We start from the raw sequence: 12,279 nt of genomic DNA, 5'->3' as shown, positions 1-12,279 counted from the left end.
AAACACTTCCCAGGTATTATGCGCATTTGAGCTCATTTATTTACACACGCTTCATTGACGCATACAGTACTGTGTAAAAGTATTGGGACACCCCTCATTTCTTCATATTAAATGAAATGTAATTATGTAAATCAAATTTAAAAAATTGGTTTCCTCCAGATTCTCTGGTTTCCTCCCACAGCCCAAAGACATGCAGAGTAGGATAATTGGCATTTCCAAATTGCCCATTGTGTGTGTGTGTGCCCTGTGATGGACTGGCACCACATGACCCTGTACAGGATAAGCACTATACAATATAAAACAGTGGGTGAGTGAAAGTATTCCTTAAACTCAGAACATTTTCAGGCGTTTTGGCGCATTACTATGTTTAATATACGGGTCATTATTGTGCAATATAGAGTGACATATCATTTTTTTTGGACAACCTAAGCAAGATGAAAGAAAAAAACAATTTGATTTAATTTGAGCCAACTATATAGCTACAAAAATGACTGAGCAAAAAAAATTAAAAAGAAATAGCACAGCACAAATACATGAAATTGCACAATTCAAATAAATAAATTAATAATATTAAAAATAAGAAGAAGAAGACGAAGAGCATTTGGTGAGTTAGTCCTATATTTCGGCAGAATTATTTTTAAATATATATTTAATTCCAGTAAAAATAATTATTTTGGTCCTGTAACGACGCAGGTCTCACAAAGGGCAGAACCGCGCGAAAATGCTTTGCACTGTTTGGAACGGGCCGATCCGCGGCAGCTAACCCGCGGAGTTCTGAACAGGCAGAGGCGCGGCCAGTTATACACGCGGTTGCCAGGCAACGCCGCAATCAGCCTGAACGAGCCGCACCTGGCGGCGTGTTTACTTAAGGGTCCTGATGACGCCGCCCTTCGTGAGATTATTTAGGTAGCAGCGGTAAGGTATCAAGGCCGAAGGGAGAAAGAAAGAAAGAAAGAAAGAAAGTCTCTGTCGCAGAAAGACGACAGAGACCCAGCCTCTGCCTCAGACGCCGGCAAGAGAGAGAAAGTGAGCGAGCGCGATACGCCTTAGTTTAGCGTCCGCTCTCAGGTTAAAGTGCACAAAACACAAATCTCTCTGTCTTTCTCTGTCTCTCCTGTAAATCCTCGGTAAAGACGGAGGCACTGAGAAGATCTTATACGTTTTATTTTTAGTTATCCGAGCCCCGTCCGTCCTCGCGTGGACTGCGGTGCTCTGTTTATTTTTGTTTTCGGGTTCCTTTTGAGTTTTCTAATTAATAATCCCACGCCATCTCCAAATGGAAGGATTTTTGTTCGTTCTTCTCCTGTTTCACTGACCTCCTCTAAAGCCCTGCGTTAGGACTCTTATAAACATCTAAATATCTCGTGGTGGAGCTCTCCATACCGCACCACATAGGTTCTGCCTGACATCCATCTAGAAACCGAAATAACAGTTGTTTATGGTTTTATTGTTCTTTAATTGTTCCAATTATAAGCTGCTGGAATTGATCCATGTCATCTGAGTTTTAGAAATGGGAACAAATATTTTACTATGACCGACTGAAAGTGGCAAAAAAAATATATATTTTTAACAATCTCTGCAGCAACCTCATTTCCCCTCTTGTCTGTTCTAAACGCTCAGCTTCAGCATCACCAGTATACTAATCACATCATCATCTGTACTGTTTCTCACTGGTTTATGCCTTAAGTTAGATGTTTTTATGCTTAAATGATTCCTAGGTCACTGAGTGGCTTAACACACATTATTCTGATACTGCTCACATGCAGGAACTAGACTGAAACCGAGAGCCAAAAACTTGCCAAAAGTGAGAGCAACAAAAAAAAAAGTCCTTCAGGAAGCATGGAGAACTATTCTTCAAAACTACATTAAAATACAAGACAGTCTGGCCCTTTGGAAGCAAAATATATATATAAAAAAGACGGGTGGCTTAAAATTTTGCATCCTACTGTTTATATCCACAGTGAAAGAAGATCTATTTCTTATAATATCTTATATACTGCACAGACATGCATTAGACATCCAGACACTTGTAAATATGAACCTCATTACATTATTATATCTGCACTTGTTATTTACTATAAATATATACCACTTGTGCACATCTGGTTAGATGCTAACTGCATTTCATTGGATTTGTACATGTTCCTTGCACAATGACAGTAAAAATCGAATCTAATCTAACCTAATTTAAATGCAACCGTGGGTGTAATGAACATGAAGGAGTGTAATGTACTTTCTTGCTCACTGATTTTAATGTCTGGAAACAGACTAAGCAAACATTGTCTTTTCAAAGCACAAATTACGCAAAGGTACAAACGACAACACCATATATTATATTGGTCTGAACTAAAGAGCTTTTCTATGAACACAAGCTGAAAAAAATTTCAATCACCCATTGAGTTGCCATGGCCATGCTTTCTTTCATTTCTCCCATCTCTGCCTAGGTAGTTTATGCAGAAGGATACGCAGTCAATAAAGCAAAAGAGGAAAATGGTTTTCAGGGATTTTATTACAATAGCTGTTTATCATGCAGACCATACACAGTAGAAGGTTCTAAAGCTTGCATGTCAATTTTTTAAGAGTTAAACTAAGCTACCCGTTTCAGATTCAAGAAGCAGAGAATTCTTGCATGCATTTAATCTGTGTCAGAAATGTTATGCCTGTTCATTAAACATCCTATTTAAATAAAGAATATGAATAATACGCTGAACATTATGTCTGTAATGAATTAGCCCATGAACAGAGGGCTATTTATCTTTCAGAGAGGCAGACACATGGACAGATAAACCCTATGGTTATTTTTGCTCATCGATTCTCCTTCACTAGGCCACAAAAAAACAATTTCATGCCTTCCTTCTGCATCATCGTGTTTTTTTTTCCCCAATAGTGGTTTTCTGTACAATTTTACTGATGCTGAAAATATATGATGCACTAACAGTACACAATGTGCCCTGGTGCTTTTTTTCTATTGTTTTCCAGGGACATATGTTAGTGTCAGAAAGGAAGCCAGCCATGTCAGGAGTTGCAGATATAATTGGCTGTGTGGGTGAAATCCACATTCCCATCAAAGCACCACAGGAAACCAAATACGATCGTGTAAATAAAAAGTTTTTACAGCATCGGTGTCCAAGTAATGACAAAGGTTTAGGTCAAATTTCCATCTCAGATATGAGTGTAGCCTTTTTCTTGTCATGAAAAACATTTATGATTTAAAGCCGGGCTCTGCAAATGAGTTGAGCTGGGTTTGTCCACCTCCTACATTTAAACCTGTGACTCTTAATTGAACACACATGTCTCAGGATCAGATTTTGGCAGATACCCACTTAGTCATTATAGATGCACAACACGAATAGTATTAACAGATGAAAACGGTTTTGAAAGTATTGAAAGTCATGTTGAAAGTTAATGTAATGGATGACATGGTGGCATGATCGTCTTAAACCTCCAGGATAGAGGGTTGATTCTAGCCACTGGTCTGTGTGAGTATGTAGAGTTTTTATGTTCTCCCTGTGATTGGTGGGTTTTTCTCTGGGTACTCCAGTTTCCTCCCACAATCCAGATATGCATTGTAGGCTGATTGGTGTTTCCAAATTGGCCGTGTGTGACTGTGTGTGTGTTACACTGATAAAAATGTGACAGGGTGTTATACATTCTACAAAACTCTACATAATTAATTATAATAACATTAAAAACAATTAACATTAAGTTTGCCACCAGGGCAGCTCTGGCCCCATGGGCGTGACTCCTAAGGGCTTCTAGGGGTGTGTTCAGAGCGTTAGCGGCAGATGCTTTAGGTGCAATGCACTGGGAGGCCTCTATGGGTTGGGCTTGTTTGTGCGGTGATTATTACAAATAAATCTTGTTTAAATATATTTACAGAGCTGATGCAAATAGTTGCCTCAATTTTTTTAATAGAGCTAGATTTTTAAATGCACAATAGATCCTAAGTGACATTTCTTCCCCTTACAACAATAACCACTTTTGACATCATAGATAACTGAAGCGACCCATCACAGAGCAATGAGTTCAATTTAAGATAGAAACAGTGATTAAAAGGAATTTAGATGTGAGTAACCTCAAAGAGAAGAAGGATCGAAGGATATCTTGCTCTTGTGGCTAATGCTCATTTTAAAATATGATAACTATATGATAATATTATAATTTATCTTTGGTGTTTTATGAGCAATATATACAGAATATAGCCTGTTTAGCCATATGCATATACAGCAGTGTGTGAACTAATATATATTAATGAGAGGTTTGAAACCGATCATCAAAACTGTTTTTTTTTTTCATGCAGTAATACTGTTACGAATCTAAAATATTCTTGGTTAGACTGAACATTTCTTATTTTTTAGGAATGTGCCAAGATACTGAACAACCATCTGGGGGCTTTTTAGGGGGTAGAATATAAGAGATTCCACCAAAGGGGAAGAGAAACAGCTGTCCTCGTTGGAGGCAACAACATTTTAAAATGACTCCAATCAATTATTCATTACCACTCTCATATTTTACACTCTAAATTTTTTTTACCTCTGCTCGTCTCTGGGTAATAAGCCCCTATACTGTAGTTCTCTGTAAAAGCAGAAAACAGGGCACTTATTTTAATCAATAATACAAAAGAATTACTGGATAAAATCTGAACAGGAACGTTTACTACCAGTAAAATCTTCAACTGCTCAATTGCATCCTGTCTCAAATTTAAGTCGATTTGAATACGAACAGCCAAATGATCAACCGTGTAAATGTAAAAAAAAAAAAAAAAAGTATGCAGAGATGTCTGGAATGGGTCTCATTTTTCATTAAATTTTCTAATGGAGCCATTTAATGAGCATCTGATCTTTTCTAATTTAAGAATTTTCTTCAACCAAAATGTATGTGAAGGGGTACTGAAAATTTTCACATAAGCAGCACCATTCATCTGGGTAGCAGAGTTGCAAACCTTATAAAGGGTGCCTGTAAACAGGAGAGTGGTACTGTGGATGGAGTAACACTGAACAATGCGAACATAACATTAGGTTAAAAAAAAACATGACAATGACCTAAAGATTTCGCCCAGTAATCGTAAGCCATGACAAGACCAAAATTTGTCTCGGTGCTTGCTGGTGCCCTGAGACACCTGTCACACATTGAATTCACATCTTAATAGCTCTCAGGGAGCCGAACCTTCAAAAGATGGGTACTGCGTACAATTTTATACTTTACCAGTCCAAGTTTTGCACAAAGATATGATTAATTAATTTTTTTTGAAGAGCATCATTTAAAAGTTCCTCTCATTTCCTAACCTGTTTCCCAGAGTGTCTTGATGGGACACAAGGAAACCAAACACTGAGATTGAATCTGACTATAAATATGTGGCATGGTCGGTTTAAGGGTAAGCCTGGAACAAGACAGGACATTGAGAGAATCTTTTACTAACAAAGCTGCAGATCTATAAATACCTTAAAAACAGTTTATTGGGGGGCAAATCAAATTTCTTAGATAACTGTTTTAAGTGATTTAATGCCTAAGTTTTACCAAACAGTAAAGATTCTATCCACCAGAGACAGAGGCATGACTTGCCATTATTGGGGCATATATAGAATATGTTTGACTACAAGAAGCATCTTCCATTTTAAGCCAGGTAGGGGGATTGATATGAGTCAGACTGTAGCCAAAACTGTATTATTCTAAAATTGGCAGCCCAAAAAGCAAAACCTCAGATTAGGGAGAGCTATTCCCTGTAGTGCCTTTTGTCTCTAGAAATTGATTGCATATCCTTGTTTTTTATTATTATTATTTTTTTTTTAGCAAATAAAGCCAAAAATAGTGGTATTGATTTTCTGAAGAAGAAAAAAAGTTAGGGGGAAGGAAGGTGGGGACACAATGAAAGAAATAAAAAAATTTACAAACAATGTTCATTTTGATGGTATTAATTTTGTCAAATATAAGTTCAACACTGAGCAACAATTAAAGTCCTCTTGTACGCTGATCAAAAGCGGGGTGAAATTATCATTGTAAAGGTCCCTACATTTGTAGTTACTTGAGGCCCTACAGGTAATAAAGCCAGGTTTTACAATCTTGATGGCAGGCTATGTTGTGGGGATTCATGTGCCGACTTACTCAGAGAAAGTAGTTTGCTTTTATTCAAACTCAGTTTAAAACTAGATTGGAGCACCAAATGATTAAAGGATAGAGAGAGCCACAGGGGCAAACAGTAAGAAATCGGCAAAGTATACATAAAAAGGTCACCCGCATACAGAAATACTTGCTGTTCCACTCTGCTGCTGAGGATGCTGTAATACTGAGGCTCTGACAAAGCGTGATGGAGAGGGGTTTAATGGCTAAGGTAAACAGAAGCGGGTTTAAGGTGACGGTCTGCCGAGTGGAGCAGTGAAGTGAATTGGCTGATTAAGTATTATTGGTCCTCACTGAGGGCAGGGGGAATGAATACTGTGGTTTCACCCATGAGAGAAAGTTCTTTCTGAAGCCAAATTTCTCTAAAGTGTGAAAGAGATACCCCACACAATCGAATGCCTTTTTGGAAGCTAGAAATATCACAGCTTGTGAGACAGAGGCCATAGGAAGATGGTTGATTGTTTAACAAAGTTGTTCCAAGTTAAAATTAAAAAAGGAAAGTGCCTGTTTCTGGGTAATTTAAAAGAAATTAAAAAGATAATTAGATAAAATCATTGGACATGTCTATCAAAACAGGAACTAATTCATCTTGTTACTGTAAAACAGAAAACCATTAGGTTTTAAAGAAGGCCATACATCCGTGAATGTCGATCCCAGTCGAGGTGGATCGGAGCCCACAGTAGTCATCCCTGTAAACATTTAGTGAGAGGAATGCCTGAACCTTGAAAATTGACAGATAACTTGCAGACGAGACACATTTGTCTGTGTAAATCGTTCAGGAACATAATTTTCACATTACAGGAACTCGGCTGGGACCAGTCCTGACCTCACTGACCAGCAATTTGCGTATGTTTGTGCCATTAAAGAAGTTTCTGGGAGGCCAGCATTTCAGGCAGGAAGCAAGCAGTTCGATCATGGCTCAGGTGTAATGAGAAAACTTACCTTGATGGTATCCAAGCATCAGAGAAACAATTGGATATGTGTGTTAGTGTAGCAGGGCATTATATAGAGAAATAAATGGAGTTTTTGCTCTCATAACTGTGTTCTGTTTTACATGACAGGAAAAGTCCAGGTTTGACTTGAACACCTCATAACAAAATTTGATTTCCTGCCTTTTTCAGGGGCTTTTGTGTGCAGGCTTGGCTCCAGTTAGTGAAATGCAGCTCTGTGTATTGATAGCTCTCTTGTGCAATATATCTAACGCAACACCACAGGCGGATAAATAACTACTGAACAGAGTAGTTATTTATCATGGTCACTGAAAAGGCATAAAACATGGAAAAAATGACCTGCCTCAGTCTCTAGCAGCCAAAAAGAAGACAGGCATTTAAATGTTTTTTTTGCCATTTACAGCTTAACTTTTTTTTTTTTTATGTTTCTAAACAGCACCCCACGATGTACCAGACACTTTTATTGCACCAGACACTTTTATTGCAAAAGACATAATTACTTTCATAACCACCTACATTTTTCTGTACAGAAATTATCAGACTGCAGTGCAGTTTAGAGCTAAGTGAGAATTAGATTTTCTGGTTTTTATTGTAATTTATGTTTTCTTGCACAACTTTAACATGTAATGACTTAACATGCAGTAGCAGTAACTAAAGTCTCATGTTTTGATTAAACTGTTCACCTAGAGATTAATTTTTATTGTCAGCCATGACAGATTTGCTTATGACACAAATAAAAAGTCTTTGCCTTCTCCTTGGAGTGAAGACTAACCCAAGCTTTCCAGTGGAGGACTTTTTTCTTGGTTGTTTGCAGCAATACATCTAATGTATACAGTCATTTTGGAAATGTCGACCACCCCAGAGTGAAAGATCAGGTTTATTACTTGAGATTGTGTAGGTGTAGTAGATCATTAACAATTTATCTTTTAAAATACAAAATTGCTATAAAGAATCTACAATTTCTAAAGGTTTTTAATATAATACTTTAATTATAAGGTGTATAATTCTACTACATCCTGTTGAGCTAATAAGTGTAATGCAGAGCTAAAAACAGGATTACATTAATATGGACCTGAATATATAAAGCTTTAAACTTAGTCGACAATTTTCCAGATCAGTTAGCAGTGTCGCCTTGAACCTCCAGTGTCTGTGTGCATAAAGCCGTGTAGAAAACAAATGTACACCAGGGGGCGGTGTGTCACTTTTATTTCGGAGACACGTGCAACTACAGAGCAAGAGTGAAACAAAAGACCGGTTTACCGAAAATAATTGACTCTGTTTATTTAATTAAACTGTGAACTGTAGGCTCAAAGGCTCACGTGCGGCACTAATTAATTATTAATATCTGACATGTCATGGGTAAAACCTCAAACGTTTAATGCTGTGTAATGGTGAAACGCTATTGTAGTTCGTTATCTTAACGTACAACAAAATACTTTATTCATTTGTACTGCATTTGGCTGAAAACAAATCGTTTAAAGCAAAACAAGTTGCCTTGTGGCTTTTATACTTATAATTTATTACTAGTTGCGCTATTTTACCAGATCGTCCTAGTTAACGTTACAAATCTCTTTCCATATTTTTAGAGAGAACTAAATGATATCGCGACATAAATAGATCTGCCATATATGATTCAGCAAGCTGAATTAAGCTTCCGTCTATGGCGCATGCGCTCGAGTTTGCGCATGCGTGTTTGCGTAAAAGTCAACATTCACAACGTCAACTATTTCTGTTACACCGGATGTTGAACCATAAATACGGAGTACGGAAGAATTTAGCTGCGTTTAGAGTGTAAGTAGTACAATGTGTGCGTGTTTTTATATATTAATGTGATATTAATGGTGAGTTACTACATGCTTGTGTGGAGCTTGTACTTTTAGTGACTTTATGACGGAACTGATAAAGCCATGAAGTGGGTCAGAGCCACAGTGGAGCAGTGTGTTAGATAGCTTTACAGGCTATTAGTTTGGCTCGTTGTTGTGGTACTCCATCGCCACACATCATAGCGGGGATCTGTGCGAGTTGTGTTTCTCTGTATATAAACATGTCGTTTTTGTTCAGGCACAGATCAGCGCCATGTCTGGGGATTTGGATCTGTCGCCGCCGGAGGTTCCTGAGCCCACTTTTTTTGAGAGTGTTTTACGCTATGGCCTGTTTCTGGGAGCAATTTTTCAACTCGTCTGCATTTTAGCCATAATCATACCCACCTCCAAGAGCCACGATCAGGTAACAGCTGCAGCACATTACACCTAACCTACAGACTAGCAGTGTAATGTCTTTGTCTCTGTCTGTTTACTGCTGTACATGTCTGTATCAAAGTGTTGGTAACGCAGTAAACTCTTTTTTACAGAAAAGTAACTAAAGCACGCTCATTCAGCCTTCTTAGGAAGAAATTCAATCAATCAGTTGTCACAAGACTAGATCTATCCCAATAATTTGAGTTGTATTGCAGTCTTATGGCCAGAGTGACCCACAATCAGCATCCTTCCACCTCGAGTCACAATGCCACAATACAGGGGTAGCTCAGTGGTTAAGGCATTGGACTATGGTTCGGAAGATCCCAGGTTCAAACCCCACAATCACCAAGTAGCCACTGTTGGGCCCTTGAGCAAGGCCCTTAACCCTCAACTGCTCAGATGTGTAATGAATCTCTTATTGCTTATCTCTTATTACACCTCTGGATAAGAGCGACTTACAAAATGCCTAAATGTATACTGCTGATACTGTACAGGGCTGTAGGGGGCCTGGAGCCTATCCCAGAAACTTAGATCATGAGGCAGGGTACACCCTGCCCAATCCATCACTGGGCACACATTACAGGCAATTTGGGAACACCTATTAGCCTAATCTGCATATCTTTGGATTGTGGAAACCAGAAAAAAACCAACCAAACACTGGGAGAACATGCAAACTCCACACACGAACCTTGTAGGTGCAAGGCCACATTATTAACCACTATGCTACCATGCTGCCAGAGTCACTAGAGGAAATTCATAACATAACATGATGCATGATGGATACATCGCTACATGTGCTTCCTTTCTTACCCTGATGCACCCATGGCTTTTGGAATAGGGTCAGTCTGATCTTATTAGACGACACTACCTTTCCAATGTTTAGACCTTTATCCCTAGCAAATGGGAGCCTTTTCCAAGATTTAAGATTCAAAGAACTTTTTTTTATCCCAGAGGAAAATTGCTTTGTCTTGGTCATACAGTTGCATTGATAAATAATAATAATAATAATAATACAAAAAACAGAGACAAAAAAAAATTCAATAAATAAAATTAAAAGAAAAATACAATAAATAGAAGCAAAAATAAAACTGAATATAGCACACAGTTACATATTGCACTGAAAAAAATAATTTGTATACTGATATTGCACTTGAAATGTAGTATAAGTGAATAGAAAAGAATATTGCACAAATGTACTGATAATCAGATATTGCACTTGGACTTGGAAATTATCTAGAGTTGTGGGAACAGTAGTGCCAGAAAGTATTATTTAACATAACACAAAACGACACTTGCCACAACAGATTCAAAGACATCTGAAGAATGGCATTGCAGATGTTAAAAGACCTGAGCCTTCTCAGGAAGTAAACCGGCCTTTGTCCTTTCTTGTAGAGTGCCAGTGTGTTAACTGACTAGTCCAGTTTGTTATCCAGATGCACTCCCAAATATTTATACTCAGAGACCATGTCCACTGTCTCTCCCTGGACAAATCTTTCTCAGCGAATCTTTCTCATAAGTATTTTTCCAATTCTTCTCATTAACAAATGGTTTACTTAGAGCGGTCCCAATCCTGTCAGTTCCTTTTGCCCTGTGTTTGGTGAAATGCTCTTATCACTATTAAACTTGGGTGTTTTTTTCCTTTAATACAACTTCAGTAAATGTTTAAGTGATCTCCAGTTATTTATTTATGTATTTTGCCTGACTGCATATCTTTCTTGAAGTTGGTGGTCTAGCACTATCCTTTCAGAATTTAGTAATTATAAATTCAAAATCTCAGTAGTTCTTTGCTTGTCAATAATTTTACCCTACTGAAATGTTATTTTTTATTTTTTATTTTGGGCCAGGCACGCTGCTGAGAACTACTGAGATTTTGAATTTAGAAGAACATTTACAACAAAGAAAAAGAAAAAATAATAAATTAAATTGCAGAGATGGCACAGTATAGTGATCGAATGTTGTAAATAAATGTCATGTCGGTTACAGGATGGTCACCATCCTCAGCTCAAAAAGTCATTAGATTTTTTGCTAAGCTGAAGTAAATTCAAAAAGTCTTTATGTTGGAAAGACTGGTCCCAAAACTTGGATTTTTGAATTAAATAAATCCACCTCTGTCCCTCCAAAAAACCCTGAAAAATAAAACATGAAAATACCAAGAGAGAAATAACAGAAATGTTGTTATAATCCATTACAGTATTATATAAAAGATAATTTAAGGCTGGTCTGGTTTTTGCGTTTGATTACAGGAAGAGACTTCAGAACCAGTTGAACCGAAAACCTCTGAGCCAAGCAGAAAGCCCAAAGCACCTGCGCAACAAATCCGGCAAAAACTGAAAAAGGAGAGCAAGAAGAAAAGATAAGGCTGCCTGTGTGTAAACACGTGTGTGAGAACATGACATTTCGGTTTTGTTTTATGACAGAAAATATAACACACAGACAAAACACTAAAGTAAGACACTTTCACATGGACCACCCAAACTAAACACTAAACCTGACCTGACCCTGCAGTAGATCTACAACAGTAATCATATTTACACTAATACATACTTCATTCATTCATTAGCTTACTGTTATAAGCCCGGTGGATAAAACCTTATTTTGTATTTGCATATTTTAAACAATCATTTTGTATGTATTTGTGTATCTGTATAATAAATTTGACTGTTTTGGACCATTCTGGTTATCCTCTTGTAATGTGATCATTGCATAAATCAACACAGAGAGGTCTGTTTTTTGTGTTACATTGTTGAGAATTAACCAATTAACATTATTTAATTTATTATATAGTTTTAGAAACAATTAGCTGGTTTAACTATTCACGTGAATTGAATCAGTTTAATACAACCTTTAATAACTCAACAAATAAGCATTTAAATACCATCATCTAAGCCTTTTTGTTCCATCAGTTGAAAGTTCAGGAACAAAAGAACCTAATAGTTGGTATAAGTTTATTGTGACTTACTTGCTCACTCCCCAGT

At 37.4% G+C, this 12,279-nt stretch overlaps 1 protein-coding gene across 1 annotated transcript; it reads left to right on the top strand.

Annotated features, from left to right (window-relative positions):
• The first annotated feature begins 8,689 nt into the window (after nt 1-8,689).
• On the top strand, nt 8,690-11,977 carry manbal (mannosidase beta like). The gene is made up of 3 exons (XM_053497768.1): nt 8,690-8,858; nt 9,129-9,293; nt 11,548-11,977. Exons 2-3 carry the CDS (start codon nt 9,144-9,146, stop codon nt 11,659-11,661), a joined length of 264 nt encoding a protein of 87 aa, XP_053353743.1. The 5' UTR covers nt 8,690-8,858; nt 9,129-9,143; the 3' UTR covers nt 11,662-11,977.
• The last annotated feature ends 302 nt before the right edge of the window (nt 11,978-12,279 follow it).

Source organism: Clarias gariepinus, chromosome 6 (assembly GCF_024256425.1).
Source record: "Clarias gariepinus isolate MV-2021 ecotype Netherlands chromosome 6, CGAR_prim_01v2, whole genome shotgun sequence".
NCBI classification, from domain to species: domain Eukaryota; kingdom Metazoa; phylum Chordata; class Actinopteri; order Siluriformes; family Clariidae; genus Clarias; species Clarias gariepinus.
Note: the sequence above shows the minus strand (reverse complement) of the source record. Positions and strands in the feature narration are given on the sequence as shown.

Excerpts from the sequence above, each read along its gene's own strand:
- manbal (XM_053497768.1), top strand. The coding sequence starts at position 9,144 with ATGTCTGGGGATTTGGATCTGTCGCCGCCGGAGGTTCCTGAGCCCACT. Across the intron at positions 9,294-11,547 it reads CCTCCAAGAGCCACGATCAG|GAAGAGACTTCAGAACCAGT; the intron begins GTAACAGCTGCA and ends GTTTGATTACAG.